The 21,893-nt window shown below is 37.7% G+C and overlaps 1 protein-coding gene across 1 annotated transcript in view; it reads left to right on the top strand.

Moving 5' to 3' along the window:
* Window positions 1-400: 400 nt before the first annotated feature.
* The window catches only part of Gpc5 (glypican 5), a 493,935-nt gene continuing 472,442 nt past the window's right edge, over window positions 401-21,893 (top strand). Inside the window, exon 1 of the mRNA XM_013022972.1 lies at window positions 401-563. Coding sequence (XP_012878426.1) covers window positions 401-563 — 163 coding nt within the window. The remainder of the gene's footprint in view (window positions 564-21,893) is intronic.

Below are 21,893 nucleotides of genomic sequence, written 5' to 3'. Positions count from 1 at the left end.
CGCGGGGTGGGGCGGGGCTTCTCTCAGAGCGGCAGGCGACGCGTCCACCCCAGGTTAGCCCCGGGCTGCCGCGGCTGCAGTGGCCCGAGCAGATGCTCGGGGTCTCTCCACCGCGCCTGTGCTTTCTTCGCCTGCTCAGCGTCAACCTGTCTGGGCAGGGGACGGACCTCTGGAAGTGCTGATTCTGGAAACTCTATCATCTCCAGCCTCCTGGCTCCTCAGGAGAAAGCAAGGGCTCTCAGGTGCATCCGGGAGTCGGAGCCCAGTGGTGCAGCAGCGCCTGCCTTCAGATCGCCCCCGCCGGAGACCTCATCTGCTACTCCTCCTCCGGTGCCCGCGGCTCACGGCGCTCGGGAAGAGTGGGCACCACTACCCGGGAAGGGGCGACCGGACGCCGAGGATGGACGCCCAGACCTGGCGCGTGGGCGTTCGTTGTCTCCTCCTCCTGGCTCTCCTCGGGTCTTCCCCGAGCGAGGGAGTGGAGACCTGCGAAGAAGTTCGGAAACTTTTCCAGTGGCGGATCGTGGGAGCTGTCAAGGGGCTGCCAGACTCGCCGCGGGCAGGTAAGGAGCGGCTGGCAGTCCTGGGCCATACTCGGGCCAATGGTCCTCTGCGCGCCCAACCGCCCAAGGCTTTCGGAGGTGACACTTGCAGGGGAAAATGACCTTTGGGGCCCTCCTGTCTGCAAGGTGGATCTCATGGAGGCCTCCAGGGATGCTGGGTGTGCACAAGGAAAGCAGCCTGAGCAGCTCTGGGGCACTCCCTACCTACGCCTGCATGCCTGCAGCCACCCCGAGTTTTGCGCCTTTGCTCCCTGTTGGGTCCCCTTCATCTTGGATGCTTTGGAAGGGTCTAGTGAAGCAGAGATCTGAGGACAGCGTGCCCCCCTGGCTGCATTTAGGTTCAGAGAAATAATTGCACGAACAGTACGGGTTTGCTGATTTCCCACAAACTGCAAGGAGTTGAGTCTGTTGCCTCTAGTTGCCTTGATAATACAAACGACAAAGCCTCATTTTTTGGGGAGGGGGTGGAGAATGCAGCACTAAGAAATCCAGTCCATCTTTAATTAGTAACAAAGAGATGTGACCTTTAGCCTCCTTTGGATGCGACCTCTCTGTCCAGTCACTAAGCCTTTCTTGCAGGAAACCCGGATTGCGAGAGTATCTCTCAGAAACATAATGTAGTTTTTAGCCTGCAAGGCGCCAGGGCAACAGGAGAGCAAACTCAGAGCACTGGGGAACAGCTTAACCTGGATAAGGTGCAATAGAGATTCAGAGTATAAGAATGTGGCTGATGGGGTCCATGTGCAGCGTGTTTGCTGCTCTTTCTGTCCGGAAGAGCAGGTATTAGCTGTCTAACACGATAGTAGGTGTCTGGAGCATGCACCTCTTCAGCCCTGACTGTGAAAACAGCACCCAGAGGAATGAACGCTGTGAGAGACTGTAGTTGAACAAAGAAAGAATTTGAGGAGGGTGCTTGATCCTAAAATCCACCCGCCTTAGTTTCTAATGTGGGCTGACTTGGCTTTTACCGATACCCAGCTTAAGCTTAGTACTTTTGCTTGCATGGTTTTGTGGTTATGAACTCAATTCTTATCCATCCCAAGAAGAAAAACTGAGTGTTTTGAGAACTGAATATACTTGAGTTTTAAATGACCAGCCTTAGAAATGCTTATTTGAATACCTATTCATTGCTTCTGGATGCATTTTCAATACTACTGGAAACAACATAGGCAACAGTTTGGGTTAGTTTGACTCTTCTCAAATATCTCTTTATAAGTATATATTTTATTTCACTACATTTTCATTAAGTAATAAATCTCACTTAGCTGCTTATAAAAAATCTAAAATGTGTGTATGTTTTTGATAAGAGTATTGAGCTGTGAGATCCTCACTTGACTTATTAGATTTTGCCCCCCAAATACAATAGTTTTGGCAGATGTATATAGCAAATGTTGACAGCTACCCAGTAAGGCTTTGATTTCAATCCTTCTCTTAGCTCAGTGGTTTTGGTGCCTGTTGAATACAACACATTGACTAGAACCTGTTTCATTTCAGTTGTAGAACCTTGTATGTGTCTTTTCTTTCAAAGAACTTCGCAGTGTACTAATCATTGAGGTAGAATTTTACCAGGATATAAGGGAAAATGGAAGCTCTGCTCTACAGTGGAGGTAGAATCTGTTGTCACAACAGATTCTAGCAACAATACCTCCTTTCAAGTCATTCTGGTTTGTGTTCCCACAGCTAGTGTCATTCTTTATCTGTAACTTAAGAAAAGCACAACAGCTCCTACTAGAAGGGATGGACAGAGTTATACTCTTAGGGGTCAGTGAGAAAAAGACTCAGTTCTCTTAACATCTTTATTAAGAAAAAGTCATGTGAAAGTATTGTGTTGATTTTGACTCACCCAATAAAAGGAACTAACATGAATTTGGCCTGATTCTGATTGTATGTGTGCATGTGCATATGCATCTGTGTGTGTGTATGTGTGTGTGTGTGTGTGTGTGTGTGTTTATCTGTCTGTGTTGGCCGCACATTTGCTTGAATTTAAATAGTATCTTTCGACATGAATCTATCTCTTCTTTCAACTAAAAAATCTCCTTCCCAGACTAAGTCACAGATACCCTATGTTTTACAAATGTTTATTTTTGTTTATATATATATATATATATAATCTATGATATTTAACATGATCCAATATGGATTTAGGGGATCTTATTTCTGAAAATATATTCTCAACTTCAAGAAAGAACATGGTTAATATGTAAGTATACATTTCCATAAGAGACTACAATATATTTTTCTAAATAAATGTATTTATCCAACACATAGCTTTCCGGTGAGTGAAACTACAATGTTCCATTTGGTGCTGATTTTTGTAAAAGTACAATTTTTTAGTACCCATCTGCATAGTTCATTTCTATGATACCTAGCAAAAATGCTGTTTTTTTAATCATATAAGGAGGTAGAATAACTTTTTAGATTCTTCCTACATGTGTGATTTTTATATCTCCTGAGAAATATATTATCCAATTTGAAATTGTTAAAATGGTGAGAACAGCCACTTAAGTTGCTTCTGCAGTCTCTCCACCTTTGTCTCTGTGTTGCTCCAATTCCTTTTAAGCCTATTGAGTTCCTAAGGATGTTTGGATGAGAAATGTAAAAAAGGGAAGAAGGTGTAAATGTGATTAGAATTACAGATTTCTCTGTGTTCTGATTTTATTTCCTAAGTAGTAGTCAAGGTGCCCTTTGCTTTTGTTTATTTTTTTCGGGGAAAAAATGGTGAGTAGAAGTGTCTTTTAAGGTCCTTTCATTCTTATTTTATTTATTGGGAGAGGAGATAATGCTTTCCAGCTGAAATTTTGTTCACACATGTGTTGTTCATACAAGTATCAGAAAGTAATTCAGAGTTGTAACTAAAACTCTAAGACTGCCATATATATAATATATATGATGATAAATAGATGGATAAATGGATGGATGGATAGCTAGATCAATGGATCGATTGATGGATCAATAGATAGAAAGAAAGAAAGAAAGAAAGCAAGATAGATAGATAGATAGATAGATAGATATAGATATAGTGGTACTAGGGCTTGAATGCAGGACCTCATGCTTGCCAGGCATGTGCTTGACCATTGAACCACATCTTCAGCCTTTTTGCATAAGAGTTATTTTGAGAAAGGGCATCACTTTTTACTCATGCCTGTGCCTGGACCACAATCCTATTTCAGACTTCCCACGGTAGCTGGAATGACAGGTAAATGCCTTGTCACTCAGTCTCTTTTGTTGAGATGGAGTCTTGCTTTTTTTTTTTTTTTGAGCTGGCCTGGAATCATGAATCAGGAAGTTCCTGGTCTCAGCCTCCTGAGTAGCTAGGATTATTGGATTGAGCATCCATGCTAGACCCAACTACTTTTTAATGAATGCTTATCAGTTGAGAACTCTGTATTATAAAATAGTTTTAAGTGATCAAACTGTTAGTCAACTTCAATTACCCAAGTCAATTAACTTGTTAAGAGTATCAGTTTATTGTGACTTTTGATTTTAGAGGCTGCAGCCCACAATCAAGTGTCCTATTGATTTATGCCTCCGGGGAGGCAGCCACTATGGCTTAAGTGTGGAGATGAAGAAACACTCCATGTCATATGCGCCTGGAGGTAAAGAAAGAACTTAGAGTCTCACTTCTTCTTTGAAGATATATGGACCCCCTTCAAGGCTCCTGCATCACAAGGTTTCACTGTACCTCCCAATAGGTTCTGTTGGGCACCAAGCCCTTACCACTTGGATGTTTCAAGAAAAGTAACATCTGAACTGTAGCAATAACTTTTATTTGGTAGGGTTTAAATGAATAGAACAATAAGAAATGGATGTGCCAAAATGAAATTCAAATGCTGTAAGACACTTTTAAGTAGACTCTGTAGTTTTGTTAAGCTGCTTTCAGTGTAATGAAATTTTATTATCATGCCAAGGACAGTTTGTCTTATTCTTATTTATACCCAAGAGCAAAGTCTTGGTTTCATTGACATCATAGATATCTGGGTTTCAAAACTTAATTTTGCCAGTTGCAGTTCTCTAGGTTAATTAATTATCATTTTTGAACCTCTGATTTTCATCTGTAAAAGTGAGAGTATTATGGAAAGGTAGATGAAAGGAAATGCCCCATGTAAACTGACACAAATTCAGGAGGATATGTTTTCAACATGTATGTCTTTTGTTTTGTTTTGGTACTGAGGTTTAAAGTCAGGGCCTGTGCTTGCTAGGCAGGTGCTCTACCACTTAAGCCATGCTTCCAGTCCTTTTGCAGTAGTTATATTTTTGGATATGGTCTTGTGTTTTTTTTGGGGGGCCAGCTTCAGACCCCTATCCTTTAATCCATGCCTTCCTGTCACTGGGATTACAACTATATATACCATCCTTGACTTGTTGGTTGAGATAAGGTATTGAACATTTTTGGCTTGGTCTGGTCTTAAACCATCATCTTCTGCTCTTATTCAATCCTAGTAGTTAGGATTACAGTGATGTCCTGCTATGCCTAGCCCTCAAAATGTACTCATTGTGGTATTTTAAATTTTAACTTTCCTTGATTTTTAGATGACATTTAGTTTCACGACTCTTGTATATCAGAAAAAAATTAGTACTTAGGTTTTCAGTCTCATGATTCATCTGTTTCTATCTGAAAGCTCATGGTAGTATTTTGTTTGTTTCTTGTGAACTACTAAAACGCTAAAAGAAAAATAAGGCTTCAGCACCACTGGGAGCAGCCTTCATAACCACAGCTCCCCCATGCCCCATTCATCTGATTTAGACTGGGGAAGTAGTGAGCTTGGAGTGGTTTCAGGAATCACACAGTTAGGGGTGCTGGTAGCCATGACCACTCCCAATCTGAAATTGGGACTCTTTCCAAGAAACTATCATTTTTGTCTGCTTGAGCAGCATAGTTATGAGTATCAGATTTCCATAGTCAATGCTGGACTCATTGTCTGATATTGAGGTGCTTTAGTAGTAGTAGTAATAATACTAGCACATATTACTTGAACAAAGTAATGAATTGCATCATGCCATTTCTGTGTATGCATATATCATGCTTGAATCAAGTCCATCATTCTTTCTACCTGTCTGCCCTTTCTGACTTCTAGATTTTGTTTCTTAGTTTCCACATACAAAGGAAAGTATATGATCTTGTCTTTCTGTGCCTGGCTTGAGATGTTTGGCATGGTGATATTGAGTGCCTCCATTTTTTCTGCAAGTTCCATGATTTTGTTCATATTTATGACAGAAGAGTACTCCATAATGTGTGTGTGTGTGTGTGTGTGTGTGTGTACATGCTCACAAAATCTCACTGGAGACAAGGCTGTAGTTAAACATATTAATTCATTTTGCTTCCTGCAGTAAAGGAGATTGCATACCACAGAGCTATAGATATCCTGTTTGTAAACAGTTGGAAGGTTCTTTAGATAGGATTTAGGCTTGTGCTAAGTGATTATGAATAGGATTTAATGAGGTGGAACAATTTAGGAAATGTATCAGTAATTTTTAGGTATTAGGAAGACTAAATTGGGTAGTTATCATTATTGGAGAGGCAGTAGTGATGAGTTGCTCAAAGAGAGAAATATTCAGTAGTTTTATGGTTGCACAATAAGTTTGGCCATATATTGTTGCACCACATGTTAGTGGTCATGTATCATGATCATTTTCTTATTCTGTGCCTGTTTTTGTTGAATAGAGAACAATAACATCCAGTTCCAGGATCAAGGAAGTTGTCAACTACCCATAGAAAGTCTAGTGTGAACTTAGATCCAGAGAAACATGTTTTATTTATATTCAGACCTTTAAAGGGTGGGGAGGTGGCTCAGTGGTAGAGCGCTTGCCTTGCATGCCTGAGGCCCTGGGTTCGATTCCTCAGCACCACATAAGCAAAAAGAAAAAAGCGGGAAGTGGCACTGTGGCTAAAGTGGTAGAGCGCTAGCCTTGAGCGGAAGAGCTGAGGGACAGCGCCCAGGCCCAGAGTTCAGGCCCCACGACCGGATCCTCCCCCTCTCCCCAAAAAACAAAAAGAAATTCTGAATATGGATTTTTGTTTTCCACAGAGCTACTTCTTCCATTGTTCTTATGTTTGATAAAGACACCTTCTAAATCTACAACATATTTTGTCATCAATAGATAAGACCAAGGGCAATATTCTTAACTAGGTACATCTCCTATGTAAACATTTATAAATGATCAGTTAGTATAACTCTCCTTTTTGTTCAAGTGAAGTCATGGGAGACTTTGAACATATGTCTTGTTGAAACAGATGTTTTAAACGTGTTATATTATCTATTAAGTAACAATAGCAATTAATTTTAATAGAGAACAGAAAATTTCCACATCTACCTTTTTTATAATAGTCTGACCTTCAGCTAAAATAAAATAAAATACCAACCTCACTCATAACTTTCCATTTTAGTAAAATTCAAATTTCACTAATTATACTATTATAGTCATCCTAAGATAATGATTCATTCTTCTATGAATCACAATAACTAATAAAGATTCTTATTAATTGTGTCAGGTTCAGACATAGACACTCTACAAGTTGATTATATAATGTGCTTTTATAGGAAATAAAATGACATATTTTTGTTTCTATGAATATATTCTCTTGAAACATTAAAGTACTGAAAAACAAATATGGAGTATAGTAAATTTTCTGTTCAGAAGTAACCATTCAATCTCTTTGCGTCTTTTTTCAGCATCCTTGTCAAGACTCTACCAGATGTATGTATATATATCTAAATATAGATATATAGATATAGATAGATATACTTATGAAAGAATGTAAGAGCATGTTATATTTCTTTGTATTATATTTTCCTAGTTATAAGCATATCAGTGTTTCCTAGCTTTGAGTATATTTTAGCTGTGTAATACTCTGTTGAAGCACCATAAGTGAATTAAATTCTCCCTTGATGTTGGAAATGTATGTTTGCAATATTTATAGTATTATAAGCCTAAGGAGATAAAAGACAATTTGATTATACCAAACTCTCACTTTACTCAGGACTTGGTATACATACATAGCCTCCTTTTATTCTACCCTGCGGTTTTTCAGCCTCAACACCATTGTCATTTGGGGCTGGGCAGCTCTTTATTGTTGGGACTACCTGGTACATTTAGAAGCATTTCAGATCTCCTCTACTAGATATCAGTAGTAATTCTACCTCTTCCCCTCTTTTTTTTTTTTTTTGGTCCGGTCGTGGGGCCTGAACTCTGGGCCTGGGTGCTGTCCCTCAGCTCTTCAGCTCAAGGCTAGCGCTCTACCACTTGAGCCACAGCACCACTTCCGGCTTTTTTCTTTTTTCTTATGTGGTGCTAAGGAATCGAACCCAGGGCCTCGAGCTTGCAAGGCAAGCGCTCTACCACTGAGCCCTCTTCCCAGCCCCGTACCTCTTCCCCTCTTAAAGTATAATATCTCTAGATATTTTCATGGGAGGAAAGAATCCCAGTTTAGAGCCACTGGGCTGGACTGTCTAAATTCACTCATGTGTGTTTGTACTCTGTATGCATGTATCTACTTACAGAATATGGAGGTGGCTTGTTTGCATGTTTCAAGTCCAGCTAAAAATCAAGACCATACTAGCTATTCTCTCTCTCTCTCTCTCTCTTGCCAGCCCTGGGGCTTGAATTCAGGGCCTGGGCACTGTCCCTGAGCTCCTTTTGCTCAAGGCTAGCATTCTACCACTTGAGTCACAGTGCCACTTCTAGCTTTTTTGGAGTAGTTGATTGGAGATTAGAGACCCACAGACTTTGCTGCAAGGGGCTGGCTTGGAACCATGATCCTCAGATCTCAGCCTTTTAAGTAGCTAGGATTACATAGGTGTGAGCCACTAGGACCTGGCTCCTTTTCTTTCTTTTACACTAGTCCTTTCACTAGCAGATTGTGTGCATGATGAAAATGAAGAATACATTTTTCTCCTGGGGCAATTTTAATGGACACATGATCAGCCAGTGGTATCACAGAGGATTCACTCAGAAATGACTCCACACCTGTTTTGTATTCTGTGGTCACTATGATGAAATTTGAACCCATACATGAGTACCTACAAATGATGTAGCTGCCCTATTGTACATGTTCATTCAATATCGATTACCTAGAACAGAGCTTGGCACAAAATATGAGTTGAATATTTAATTTAGCAAAGCTTACAGGAATCATCTTGACATATCTTTAAACTTCTGTTGTTCTTAAACACTAAAGTCTATGAACACTGAATATCTGAGGTTTTGCTATCTATAGGTATGATTAAAGAAATTCTTTTGGGTTTTTTTTTTTGCATGGACAAATTATGGGCTCCTATTCATTTTCTTTTTCCCCAGACTATTAGACCAAACCCCATCATGGCCTAATTTAAATTTTGCCTATCCTGTTACTTTATGTATAGCTCAAATAAACATATCTTAAATCAGTTAAATCTGCTGCTTCACATACCCCACAAAACTTACATCTTCAATCCATAGATAAAAAACAAACAGATAATTCCCTGGGTTATAAAAGATCCCCAAAGCCACTGCTGTGTCTGGAATTTCTCTAGGACCCAGAGACTTACCATTTCTTAGCTGAGCCACATCACCCAGGCACGGTAAGCCTCTCTCCAAGTCCCTTCCCTCCTGAGAGTTTCCTTAGTTCTTCTTTGGTGCTGGGCCTGTCCTGCTGGGCCTGCAAAGTCCCCTGGAGTGAGGTACATCCTCTCCCAGGCAAAATGTCAATGCTCTAGCCAAATAAAGCTCAGTGTACTCCTTTCATCTTGTGGTTTTTCTTGCTCATCCCAGAGGTCCTGAAGCTTACCACATATGGGTCAATATTTAGTTATTTATAATATAAAGCAGGGACTCCAAGTAGTAATACTCATTTTAAATATATTTATATCCCTTTACCATGAGCTATTTGAGAGCAGGCTTTATAATTGGTATTCCCCTGTTCAATAATTTAGGCCAACTTTAATATGTATATAGATAAATAGATGTATAGAATTTTATATTTAGTCACCTAGTCAGTTTTTATATTAGTTAAATTCTTTATAATTAATATAAATAGAATGAACAATATAATAGGTGATAAATCTTAAAATACACATTAATTTGAATAAATTGTTTCCATAAAGTTTTTTCTTGTGTAAATTTGCCATAAATTCTATAAAGTAATACAACCTTTTAAAAATTGAATTTAAATTTTATCTAAATTATTTAACATTTAAAAAAATAAAGTGAATCAATTGTCAGACAAATGTCTGAACGAGATTTCCCTCAAATGTTCTGCATGGACAGGAAAAGCATAGAGCATTTGACATTTGCACAGCTGTTACCATCATGTAGCCAGTGTAACTGATCTGTCTAAGAGCTTTCTGTTCCATTCTTGAGATATTGGAAACAAAGGTGACCAAATATAATTTGCATTTGACTATATTAATTAGTTTGTTTTGTTTGGATATGTTTCTTATAAGATCATTTGTTTCATGAAGAAATTAATAGAAATAAACTAGAAAATTATCCATATTTTTCATTTTCCACTCTTCTTAATTCCATGTTGGGAATAAGGTAGATATTGCTTATCTGTGGGATTATTTCTGAACCAAGATTATTAAAGGAATTTGACTTGGAGTTTAGACTCCATGCAGACCAAGTAGAGCCACCACATACTAGAATAAGCAAACAAGTAAATTATATTAAATCACAAAGCCTGATATATGGTAGCAAGCCTAATCTGTCTCTCGTGCATTTCCAACTTTAGCACATTTAGAAATACTTATTTAATAAGTCTTTAAAATGTATTTATCTTAAATTGACAGATAAAATTGCATGCACTTGTTTACAGCATGATCTCTTCATCATGGAATGGTTAAATTTAGATAAATAGTGTATTGTTACATTTTTAGTGGTGAAAGCAGTCAGTAGTCAGTCTCTTAGTGTTTTTCAAGAGTATATTATACCATTTTCAGTTTGCTGGACCAGAACTTTCTTGAACTTCTTCCATCTATAATTTTTCTATCCTTTCACCAATGCCTTCCTTAAACTGGTGATCTTCTCTAAGTAACATTCTACTGTACTTCTAAAAGATCAATTTTTGGACATATGCATGTCACTAAGTGATATTGTCTTTTGTACCTGGCCTATTTCACTCAGTGTCCTTCATGTTTATCCATACTGTCCATACTGTTGCAAATGACAGAATTTTCTCCTCCTCCCACTCCTCCTCCTCCTCCTCCTTTTCTTCTTTCTTCTTTCCTATTCTTTCTTCTTCTTTTTGGTGAGTAACCGTATTCCATTATGTGTCTCAATGACATTTTCTCCTTTCAGCTCTCAGCTGATAGACACTAAGGGTTGTTTTTTTTTTGGGGGGGGGTCCAGTCATGGGGCTTGAACTCTGGGCCTGGGCACTGTCCCTTAGCTCTTCAGCTCAAGGCTAGCACTCTACCACTTGAGCCACAGCCCCACTTCCGGCTTTTTTCTTTTTGCTTATGTGGTACTGAGGAATCGAACCCAGGGCCTCATGCATGCAAGGCAAGCGCTGTACCACTGAGCCACCTTCCCAGCCCCTTTTTCTGGTTCTTAAGACCTCTCTTTAAAGTTACCTTAGAAAATTTTTTTTTCTGTATATGATTCATTATTTGTTTAGGGTATCTTCTAAGAATCATGAAAAATTTTTATCTCAGAAAAATTACATAAATCAGTGCTAGTGAAATGAACATGCCTGTTTTGATAATTGTTTAAATGTTTAAAAATAATCATGACTTAAAAATCATTAACATTTTCTCATTTTATAATTCAGCTTTTTTGGGGGGGGTCTGGTCGTGGGGCCTGAATTCTGGGCCTGAGCGCTGTCCCTCAGCTCTTCAGCTTAAGGCAAGCGCTCTACCACTGAGCCACCTTCCCAGCCCTATAATTCAACTTTTTATTGCTCATTAGGATAACAAGTTTGAGTTGTGACTTCCCTCCCTTCTGTGTTATGAGAACCAAATGATTTTATTTTTGTAATTCTATATGAAATTAAATATTTTTTGCAGGTATCTTTTCCAAACTCATGCTCTTTTACTTTTCCTTGTCTTACAGTTTGGGGAGAGGATGAATCCGAGAAGGGAGTCAAGTGAAAAGCACACCAAGAGTGTGCTTTTATTGATCAAGTGAAATGAATGAGAAAAAATTGGTGTGTGTGTGTGTGTGTGTGTGTGTGTGTGTGTGTAGTGGATGACTGTCAGTATTAAATTACTTGTTCAGATTTATTTGCTTTCTGGATAACTCCCTTATTCAGTAAGGTTATACTATGTTACATTTGGTTCATTTTCTTTTGATCATTGAGATGTCTGTGTTTAATGAGCTGAAACTGAAGTAGGTCAATAAAATGAAGAGATTAACAGTCCGTTCTCACCAGGCTAGGAACACATTTTACTTTGAGTTAAAAAAAAGTCATTTTAAAAAAAGGTTTTTGATCAACTTAAAAGGTAAAGGAAATAGGAATAACATGGCAAGACTCAAAAGCTGAGAAATCAATGAGGTCTTCAGGGTACTATTTGTCAGCTGTAGTTATGTGGGACTGTGCCTATGTAGTTAAGAACTTTAGTTTACTAAAGCAAAACTAAATTTTACTTTCTGCTTTTATTAATCCAGGTACACAGATAACCTTCATGTTATTATATTTAGTATTCAATTTGTCTTGAAAATGTCTTACATATATAGCAAGAAAAAGCAGTAGGTTTAACAAATTACTGAAATTTTTTGGGATAAATAAATGGAGAAAATAGGTGTATTAAATATAATTTGTAATATAGTATTGCTACATATTTTAGTGAACAGAAATGCATTTACATTTTTAAATAGCTTAATTTTGATTCTGTCATTGGTTAGCTGTGGGATCTTTAGTTAATGACTCAACCTCTCAGAATATATTCCTTTGTCTTTACAAAAATAGTGATACAGGCTCATATTTTTTCCTTTCAGTTATTTTTGAGGACATATGACTAGTTGGTGATGGTGATTTGTCAATCAATTGTGACACAATTGATTCTATGATGTAACCTTCTTAGACACATTTAAAAAAATTGGGTAAAGTCAGATAACAAGCAGAGAAATCAGAGAAATGTTTTCCTTTTGTATTAACAAAATTCCAAACTTGTAACTACTTGTCTTCTGTCCCTTATCATCGAAGTATTCATCCTGTACTCTTAGGAGATAGCACATGTTTTCATTATTTAATTTTGTAAATTTGCTATTTTTCCTTAATTCTGTAGTAAGATCAAATTTATTTTTTCATATGTATAGTTTAAGAATTAAAGCGTTGTTTTTGTAAAACAGCACTGCCAATTTAGTTAAAACTTAGAGGAAGGTACTTTTACGTAGAAGTATGCCATAGTTCTGATGCTCCTATGTGGGGTTGTCTGCAGTAGGTGATTTGGGAATAATTTTCTGCTTTGTATTTTTTATGATCTTGCTTCTCAAAGATGTATGTTTTTTTGCGTGTGTGGCTGTTACTAGATAAGAACTTTTCTTCCATACCAAGGACACAGGATGGAGTTTGTTAGCATGTCTGTCCTTTCGGATGGAGACTCCATCTGACTCTGCTTCTGGGTTGTCATTGGGCATTCATGTCCCTGGCAGTTAGTGGGAAAACGGTGGCAGAGCAGACTGGGGTGAACAAAAGACTTGAGGCAAATAAATGGCAAAAACACTGACCTTCTCAGATGCTCTCAAAATTCTCTCTGGATTCCAGTAACTACTTTCTCTCCTTATTTCCTATAAAGTATAGACCAGTGCCTCATACACAGCTATGAGGTAGGGAGAGCTTTACTATACCTTACAATTTCCTAGACCTGAGCTTTATAGAAACTTTATTATATAATCTAAGAGTGCCAATCTCTTTGTTCCCAGGATTCTGTATAAAACTTTATATAATGTAAATATTTCAACCCCCCCAAAATTGGGTTTGCATGTGGAATGTACAGGAACACGAGTCATTTCTAGGGATACTTTATAATTTTATTTTAGTGTGTGTGTGTGTGTGTGTGTGTGTGTGTGTGTGTGTGTGTGTGTGCCAGTACTGGGGCTTGATCTCAGGGCTTCATGTTCTCACTAGGCTTTCTTCTTCAAGACTGGATTTCTACCATATAGCCATTTTCTACTTCTGGCTTCTTGCCAGATTTTAGAATTTGTCCCATTTGTCTTCCCAAACTGGCTTCAAATGAAGATTCTAAGATCTCAACTTCCTAGTGACTAGGATTATAGATAGGTAGAAGTCACTGGGTCCAGGCTATTATAAATGTTTATAGAAGTCCCAGTCAATGACAATTTCTATCACATTTTCAGTTACTTCATGATTCTGCTTTTGTTAATTACTTTATCTCCCTACCTTTCCCCTTTCTTCTCTTCTGAAGAATGTCAGTAGCTGCCAACTCTTTGGGCTTCAGTTGGGAATACTACACAGATAACATGACCTAACGTCACAATAGTTAAATTCTTACCTATCCTATAAACTCAATTAACTGCCAAATTCTTATGGATTTTCTTCTACGAATATCTCTGTTTGTTATATGCCCACTACTATTACCGTCACTATGCTTGAACTCAGTTTTGCCTATATTTACCCAGCCTTTGGAAGTTCATTCACTATAGAATTCCCAGCTGAATTCTCTATGAAACTCCATTCTCACCTTCATTTTTTTGTGTTAATCCTTCAAGATTTGACTCTAACTTTAAAAATAAATTATTTTTAGGTATTTGTACAAATATTTAAATGCATGCATCTTGATTAGTTTTCTTCCATTCCATCTTTCTACTTTCTATCTAACTCAGTCTCTCCAATCCCCTTAAGTTGCTTGGTTCCATTTTCACATATGTGTATTTAGCCTTAAAGAATATGATCATCATTGGTTGCCAGTGGCTCATGTTCTATAATCCTATCTACACAGAAGAGTGACATCTGAGAATCACAGTTTGAAGGTGGCTTAGGCAGAAAATTCCTCCAGACTCTTACTTTCAATTAATCAGAAAAAATGCTAGATTTCAGGTGGTAGAGAGACACCCATGAGTGAAAAATCCAAGCAACAGCACAGGCCTTGAATTCAAGTCTCAGCACCCCCACCTTTCTCTCTGTTTCTGTCTCTCTCTTTCTCTCTCTCTCACACACACACATACACATATATAAACACATAAATATAATTGTGTTTAACTATACAACTTTTTTACAATAAGATAAAATACCATGTTGAACTAAATGGTGGAGGGAACTTTTATGTGTAATACATAACAAAAAGTAATCATCTATAATCATATTTAATCTCTTATAAATTGTCAACAAAGACATTAATATTTGGAGAGAAATGAAAATGAACATAAAAGAAGAAATCCAAGTGCTATAAATGACTAAGGATATATGAAATAGACTAAGCTCAGATTAACAAAGAAAAGGAATTGCTAGGTAATATTACATTATTAAAGATTAGAAATATCAATATGTAAAGCCCTTATGATTATAAAAATAGTGTGTCATCTATCTTCATCTGCAAACACTGGGAAAGAATACTGATGAATATCACCTTTCCATTTAGGGGGAATTCTGAAATCATAACTCAAGACTTAAATTTTGCATATTCCTTGTTCCACTAATTTCAATTCATCGGAAACTCTTCTGATATAATGTAACTTGACATAATTTAAACAAAGTTTTATATATGCATGTTTATTGAACACAAAATTTTAGATAATTTAAATATTAATGACAAATAATAGACAATCATGTGGATATTACCCCCCCAAATAAAGGTATACAAAAAGGCAAGTTTTGATCCTATTGTAAAACAAAAGAAGAAAACAACTTGCATATTAGTGTAGGAAAAAAAACGAACAAACCATGTGCACACAATGACATTAATAGCAGATAATATGGAGAAACAGAATTTGGAGTAGAAAAAGCAGTTAGAGGTAAAAAATGTTTTTTAAATATTATGTTCTTTGATTTTCTTGGAAAAGATGACTTCTTAATATTCAATTAAAATTAATTTTATTTTTTTCTTTACCAGTGAGTCACAACTCTACTTCCAGCTTTTTTTGGGGGGGGGTCTGGTCGTGGGGCCTGAACTCTGGGCCTGGGTGCTGTCCCTCAGCTCTTCAGCTCAAGGCTAGCGCTCTACCACTTGAGCCACAGCACCACTTTCGGCTTTTTTCTTTTTGTTTATGTGGTGCTGAGGAATCGAACCCAGGGCCTCAGGCATGCAAGGCAAGCGCTCTACCACTGAGCCACCTTCCCAACCCATACTTCCAGCTTTTTTGATGGTTAATTGGAGATGAGTCATATAGACTTTCTGCCTGGTTTGTTTTCAAACTGTGATTATCAGATTTCATCTTCCTGAGTAGGTAAGAGTAGTAGCTGAGTAGTGTGAGCCACCAATGCTCAACAGAAAATGATTTAAAAATTAAATCTTTAAATTTAAACTTATCCCATGGTCAATTTATAAAGATTGTGACTGACACAGAAATATTGAGGTAAAAACTGTGATTCTGTCCTGAGAGTCTCTGTTTAATAATGACTTGAAGACTCCTGGATTGATTTCAGTGTATCACTGAAAACTGCATGGTTGTAAGTCTTGACTTTGATACAGTTTATTTACCTCTTCATGTTCTAGACGCTTATTTAGATTTATTTGAACTGTCTTTTCATTTGGAAGGCTCAATTGCAAAAATAATTTTTTTTTGAGTTGCTGGGATTGAATTTAGAACTTTGGCCAAGCAAGTATATTGCCCTTTAAGCCATGATTCCTGTCCATTTACGTTGTTTGTTTTTCAGGTAAGGATTTCCATTTCATTCAAGGCTGTGTTTGGACTGTAATTCTCCTACCTCTGCCTCCTGAATAGCTAAGATCAGAGGTTTGAACACAAGCCATGGCTGGTTTGTTTTTGTAATAGGATCTTGCCAACTTTGCTCAGTGGCTACAGTCCCTGTTCCTCTTGTCTCTACCTCTGGAGTAGCTGGACTATAACTATAGGCCCTTAGCAGAACAACTGTTTTTGATACAAGGTAACTTTTCACAAATTATCCCTGGCAATGAAAGGCTCCAAAGTAATTTCAGAGCCAGAGATGATTTCTAAAGTCAGAGAATCTAATTCTGGTCATATCTTTAAGGCTATAACTTTCTGGGGAGAAAAAAAAAAACAACATTTCATTTTGGGACTGGTATGTTAGTCTATGGGTTTTATTTGCAGTTTTTTCCTCTTTGGAAGCCCTTTTCCATCCTGAATTTAATATGATATCCCTAAATGATAAATCTAAGACCATTGTTCCCCTCAAATACTTCGTAGCCCCACGTTTGAGTGACAAAAGCCCAAGTAAAAGTGTCTTCAAAAGAGGAACACATTGGATGTATATTGCAATGCCCTGAGCCACTGAAAGGCAGAAGAGGGATGAAGATGAGTCAAAGAAATTAGATGGGATTAGCAGGCTACAGCTCTGTTACTCTATGTGACTTTTGAATTGCTTTTCCTGCTGCAGAACAGCCTTTTTCACACAGCAGGAAACACAGCCACCGTAGCTGCCAAAGGGGAGAAACTAACCCAGTTCTCTTGATGGCAAGTTAAGAAATTTTCACGAAGGGGAATTGTTTGTCATTTTTTTTTTCATGAAGTATAAAGATAGGCTAAAGGTAGGAGGAGAAAAGGTCCTAGAAAAGCTGTGCCAACCATCCATGAAAATCCAGAGGGGTGTGGCATACACTGAAAACACCATTCATAATTACCAAGTATTTATGGCAGAACTCAAACCCCTGTTTATTGTATTTAAGATTCTAAGTTGCATAATTCCTGCCTTCTTTTCAGTTTTGTCTCCTGTGTTCCTTCTTGCCATGTACACTGGGCCCGGTGGGGGCCTGCATTTTTCTTTTCTTTTTTTTTATTGTGAACATACTGTACAGAGGGGTTACAATTACATGGGTAAGATAATGAGTACATTTCCTATCAAGCATTGTAGCCTCCTCCTTTGTTTACCCTTCACATCCCTTCCCAGCCTCCCCCAGCCCCCCCACCCAATCCTCCCCCTCCCCCACCAAAGTTGTAAAGTTCATTTTCTACATGACAACTTGTACTTCTCATTGTTGCAATGGGTCCCCCTGCATCCTTATTTAAACGACTTGTTTTTCCCCTTCCCCTCCAAGGGCCTGTATTTTTTCCCCCATTTTTCCCACTAGGAATGCCATTAATTTAAGACTACACGTCCATTTCACATGGACCATTTGTCAATAGTGTGTTTAAAAAAAGCAAAAAAACGGTATCTTTGCAGAATAAAGAGCATGGTTGCTTAGGTTCATTGTAAAACTGGTGATCACCACAGAGTTCAATGTTCCTTCTCTGTAATGCAACCCACTGTCTGTTCTGGAATCTACACTGAACTCTTGGTTGTTGTGCAGCATACCTTGGTGCAGTCTCTTTTCTTTTACTTCTTTCTGTGAAGCAGTAAGTAGGGAAAACTTCTAGACCTTTCACAGTCTCGAACAACTTTTGCCAGGCCAGCTACGCATACACTTGGCATCTCAGCCACACCTCAGTATGTAAGATGCTGCCTCTCTCTGCAATCATTCCCCTTCCCCTCTGTTTTGATTCTTATCAGTTATGGGAGTTAATTGAAATTTAATTATAGTGAAACCAATCTCATTTGTAAAATGGACTATTTTGGTATCTTGCAATTTTTAGTATCTATATAATGAAAATGTTTAAGACAGGATTCCTTTTAAAAATCTTATCTAACCACTTCTCCCATTTCTCTAGGAAGACATTATTTCTTTCTCTAGACCGCTAGCAAACCTTACATTTTTTTATAATATTTTATCACATTATGCTTTTTCTACAAGCACATCTCCCTCTCATCTGAGCCTTGGAGAAAACTATATTTTATTCTTCCTGTTATCCTTAATAAGTAGCACTGTGTCCTCACGTAGAACAGGTGCTTAATCAATATTTGATGAATTCATTTGATTTATTAATCAAAATAAAGACCAGGAAATTAGTCTGCAATTTAGTGATGACTCAATTAGTTGAAAAGTCTCCTGAGAAGGAAGTTGGTGTGTGTGTGTGTGTGTGTGTGTGTGTGTGTGCTTGTTTGTCCGTGTCTCTGTCTGTGTCTGTGTGTATATATAAGGTTCCATCTACATGTAGGGTTGCTTATTGCTCCTACACTATAAAAACATCAATTTATCACTCCTTAAGATGTCATTGTTAAGAACTCTGGTTAAATTGACTTCAGACAGATCAAAAGCTATATACATATGACCAGATAAGATGAAGTTAAGTGAAAAGAACCCCAAGATAGGGACACAAGTGTTTTTTTTTCTTTCTTGCTATTGTTTCTAATGTATTTATAAGGTACCATGTGATTTTTTTTGTTGCTTTGTATGTCCCTCCTCCATGGTATAACCCCTGTTTTCACTGTATTTGATGTTGGTATACTTTGGGGAGGCAAAGGGAAAAAAACAAAATGTTTAAATAGGGATACAGGTTGACCCATTGCAACAATGAGATGTAGAAGATACTATGTTGAAAAGTGAACTTTACAATTTAGGAGGGAATGGGGGTCGGGTAGGTGAGGGGGTGGGAGGGGAGGGGAGGGGAAAAACAAAGGAGGAGGCAACAATGCTTGATAAGAAATGTACTCATTTCCTTGCTCATGTAACTGCAACTGCTCTGTACAGTACTTTTTTTTAACAAAAAAAACTTATTAAAAAGAAAGAATAGGGGCTTGGAAGGTGGCTCAGTGGTAGAGCATTGCCTTGCATGCAGGAGCCCTGGGTTCGATTCCTCAGCACCACAAAACAAAAAGAAAAAAATCCAGAAGTGGTGCTGTGGCTCAAGTGGTAGAGCGCTAGCCTTGAGCTGAAGAGCTGAGGGACAGCACCCAGGCCCAGAGTTCAGGCCCCACGACTGGACCCCCCCCCCAAAATAAAATAAATAAAATAAAATAAAAAGAATAAAGAGCGGTTTCAAACTCTGTTCTGATATATTTTATATGTATGAACTGTTTATTAATTTGGAGAGAAATGCTAAATACCTAGTACATGTTGCTTAAAGAGTCACAATACATAGCATTTCAAAATCCTGAGAAATGCAATTGAATCTATTTATTTGACCATTAGAAAATCAGTTTGCACAGGGAATGATTTTCTGACTTACCTTACCTTTTGTCATTCCCTTGAGATTTTTTTTAACCTAATACCAGTTAGAGAGGCAAAAAAGTAAGTAGATCAAACTGAAATATAAAGAGACTCAAATATGATTTTCAGGTTTTTATAGGTTGTAGGAGTAGGAAATACTCTGAGGGGAAGAAGGTGGGACTCAGGACAAACCAGTGTGGAAGCTGCTGTGGTGATGATATTGACAGCTAGAAACAGTCCAGATATCACTTGAGAGACTGGCAGCCAATAAAATATGGAGGTCACTGGCTGTGAGAAAAGTATTTTCAGCTTCCTCCAAAGGATATTTCACAAAAAACAAAAGAGTGATTAGAACATGAGACATATTACTTAGATTTACAACATGTTGTAGGGTATATGTATTAACCAAGGAGTATCAAGATCAAAATTCAAACTGTGAGAGTAATGCAAGAATGATGTAGAGACATGCATTCCAAACTAGAGAAGTGTAAGAAGCTTCTGAGAAGAGAAGCGGCTATAGTATTACTTGTGATTCACCTGTGTTTGTTTCTCCTAGTGTATCCTTCATGAACACATCTATATTAAGACAGTGATATGGTGAGCAGGAAAGGTAAATGAGAGAGACAGTAGGTGATCATAGAAAGTCATCTTAGATTTGAGGGAGGTTGGACTTCATGAGAGATCGTTTAGCATAGTGCCATGCTCAGAATCACATTTTAAGAAGATTTTTCTTACCTGTAAGACAACTTTATCTGGAGACAATGAGATCAGAGTGCTCTTGAGTGCATGAGTTATCAAATGTTTTAAAGAGCTTATAATTTGATTAGAAGTAGCTAAGCAATTGAAGTTTATAATTGTTCTCAATTTGCTACATATTTCTGTTTATTTTGGTGTGTGTTTGTATTCTAGTTCTTTCAATGTTAGTTTAAATGTATGTGCAAGAATTTCATATAGTATGAAAACAAAATAGTAGAAAAGAAATATGAATTCAAGAATAAACACAATGTAGAAAAATATTTCAGATGAACTAGGCAGTGATACTGTGAAATGAAATGTAAATTTTGCTGGGATCACCAGGATGAACTCTCATCCTCAGCTTGTTGATTAAGATGGAGTCTTACTAACTTTTTGCCTTGGGTAGTTTTGGATTGTGATCCTTCCTACCTCTGCTTTCTGAGTGGTTGTGATTATAGGCATCCCACATGCTAAAGCCCTCAAAATGTATTCTTGTCATTATAGTTTTTGATTTAGTGTCTTGATTTTAACTTCCTTGATTTTTAAGATGAAATTTTAGTTTTTAAAATGTTTTTTATTGTAAAAATACTGTACAGAGGGGTTACAGTTACATGAGCAAGGTATGAACACATTTCCTATCAAGCATTGTTACCTCCTCCTTTGTTTCCCCCCCCCCACTCTCCCTTCCCTCCTACCTTCACAACTATACTCCCTCCCTCCCCCCCCCCGTTTCCCCGCCTAAATTGTAAAGTTCATTTTTCAACAATGTCTTGTATATCTCATTGTTACAATGGGTCAACCTGTATCCCTATTTAAGCATTTTTTTCCCTTCCCCTTCCCAAATTAGAAAAGTGTATACCTGCATATATCAGAAAAAATTTACAATGAATTTCTAAAATTAGGAAATATGTTTCTGTCTGAAACATTTTTCTTCTTGTGAACTACTAAAACTCTAAAAACCCCCCAGAAAGTTGTAGCATTTTGGGGTGAACTTTCCAACGCGACTATATGCACTGTCTCCTCCTCACTCCCCATTTTTCTGTATGTAGACAGGAAGGGAAGTAGTGAGCTTGACATGGCTTCAGGTGTCAAGACCTTTAGATGGCTGGCCATCATAGCCACTCACAGACAGTAATCTCATTCCTCTGAGCTGGAATTTGAGAATGGGAACCTTCAAATTCACACACATTGAATCTCAACTCTAAATGCTTCATACAGCAACCAACTTTTAAAGAGGTCCAAATAAAAGTAGAAGAGCAAGAGGATTTACAAAATCCTCTGTGTTTTACTCTAAGAGATATATAAACGAAGGAAACCATGGAGCCTATGTTTCTTTGGGTTTGGCTTACTTCACTTCATATGATCTTTTCCAAGTGTTTCTATTTCCTTATAAACAGTGTGATGTCACTCCTTCTTAGGGAAACACAGAATTTCATTGTGTGGAATTATATATATATATATATATATATATATATATATATATACAGAATATATACAC

The sequence above is a fragment of the Dipodomys ordii genome, unplaced genomic scaffold (genome assembly GCF_000151885.1).
Source record: "Dipodomys ordii isolate 6190 unplaced genomic scaffold, Dord_2.0 Scaffold65, whole genome shotgun sequence".
Classification (NCBI taxonomy): domain Eukaryota; kingdom Metazoa; phylum Chordata; class Mammalia; order Rodentia; family Heteromyidae; genus Dipodomys; species Dipodomys ordii.
The sequence above is the reverse complement of the archived record's forward strand: the minus strand, read 5'-3'. Positions and strand labels throughout refer to the sequence as shown.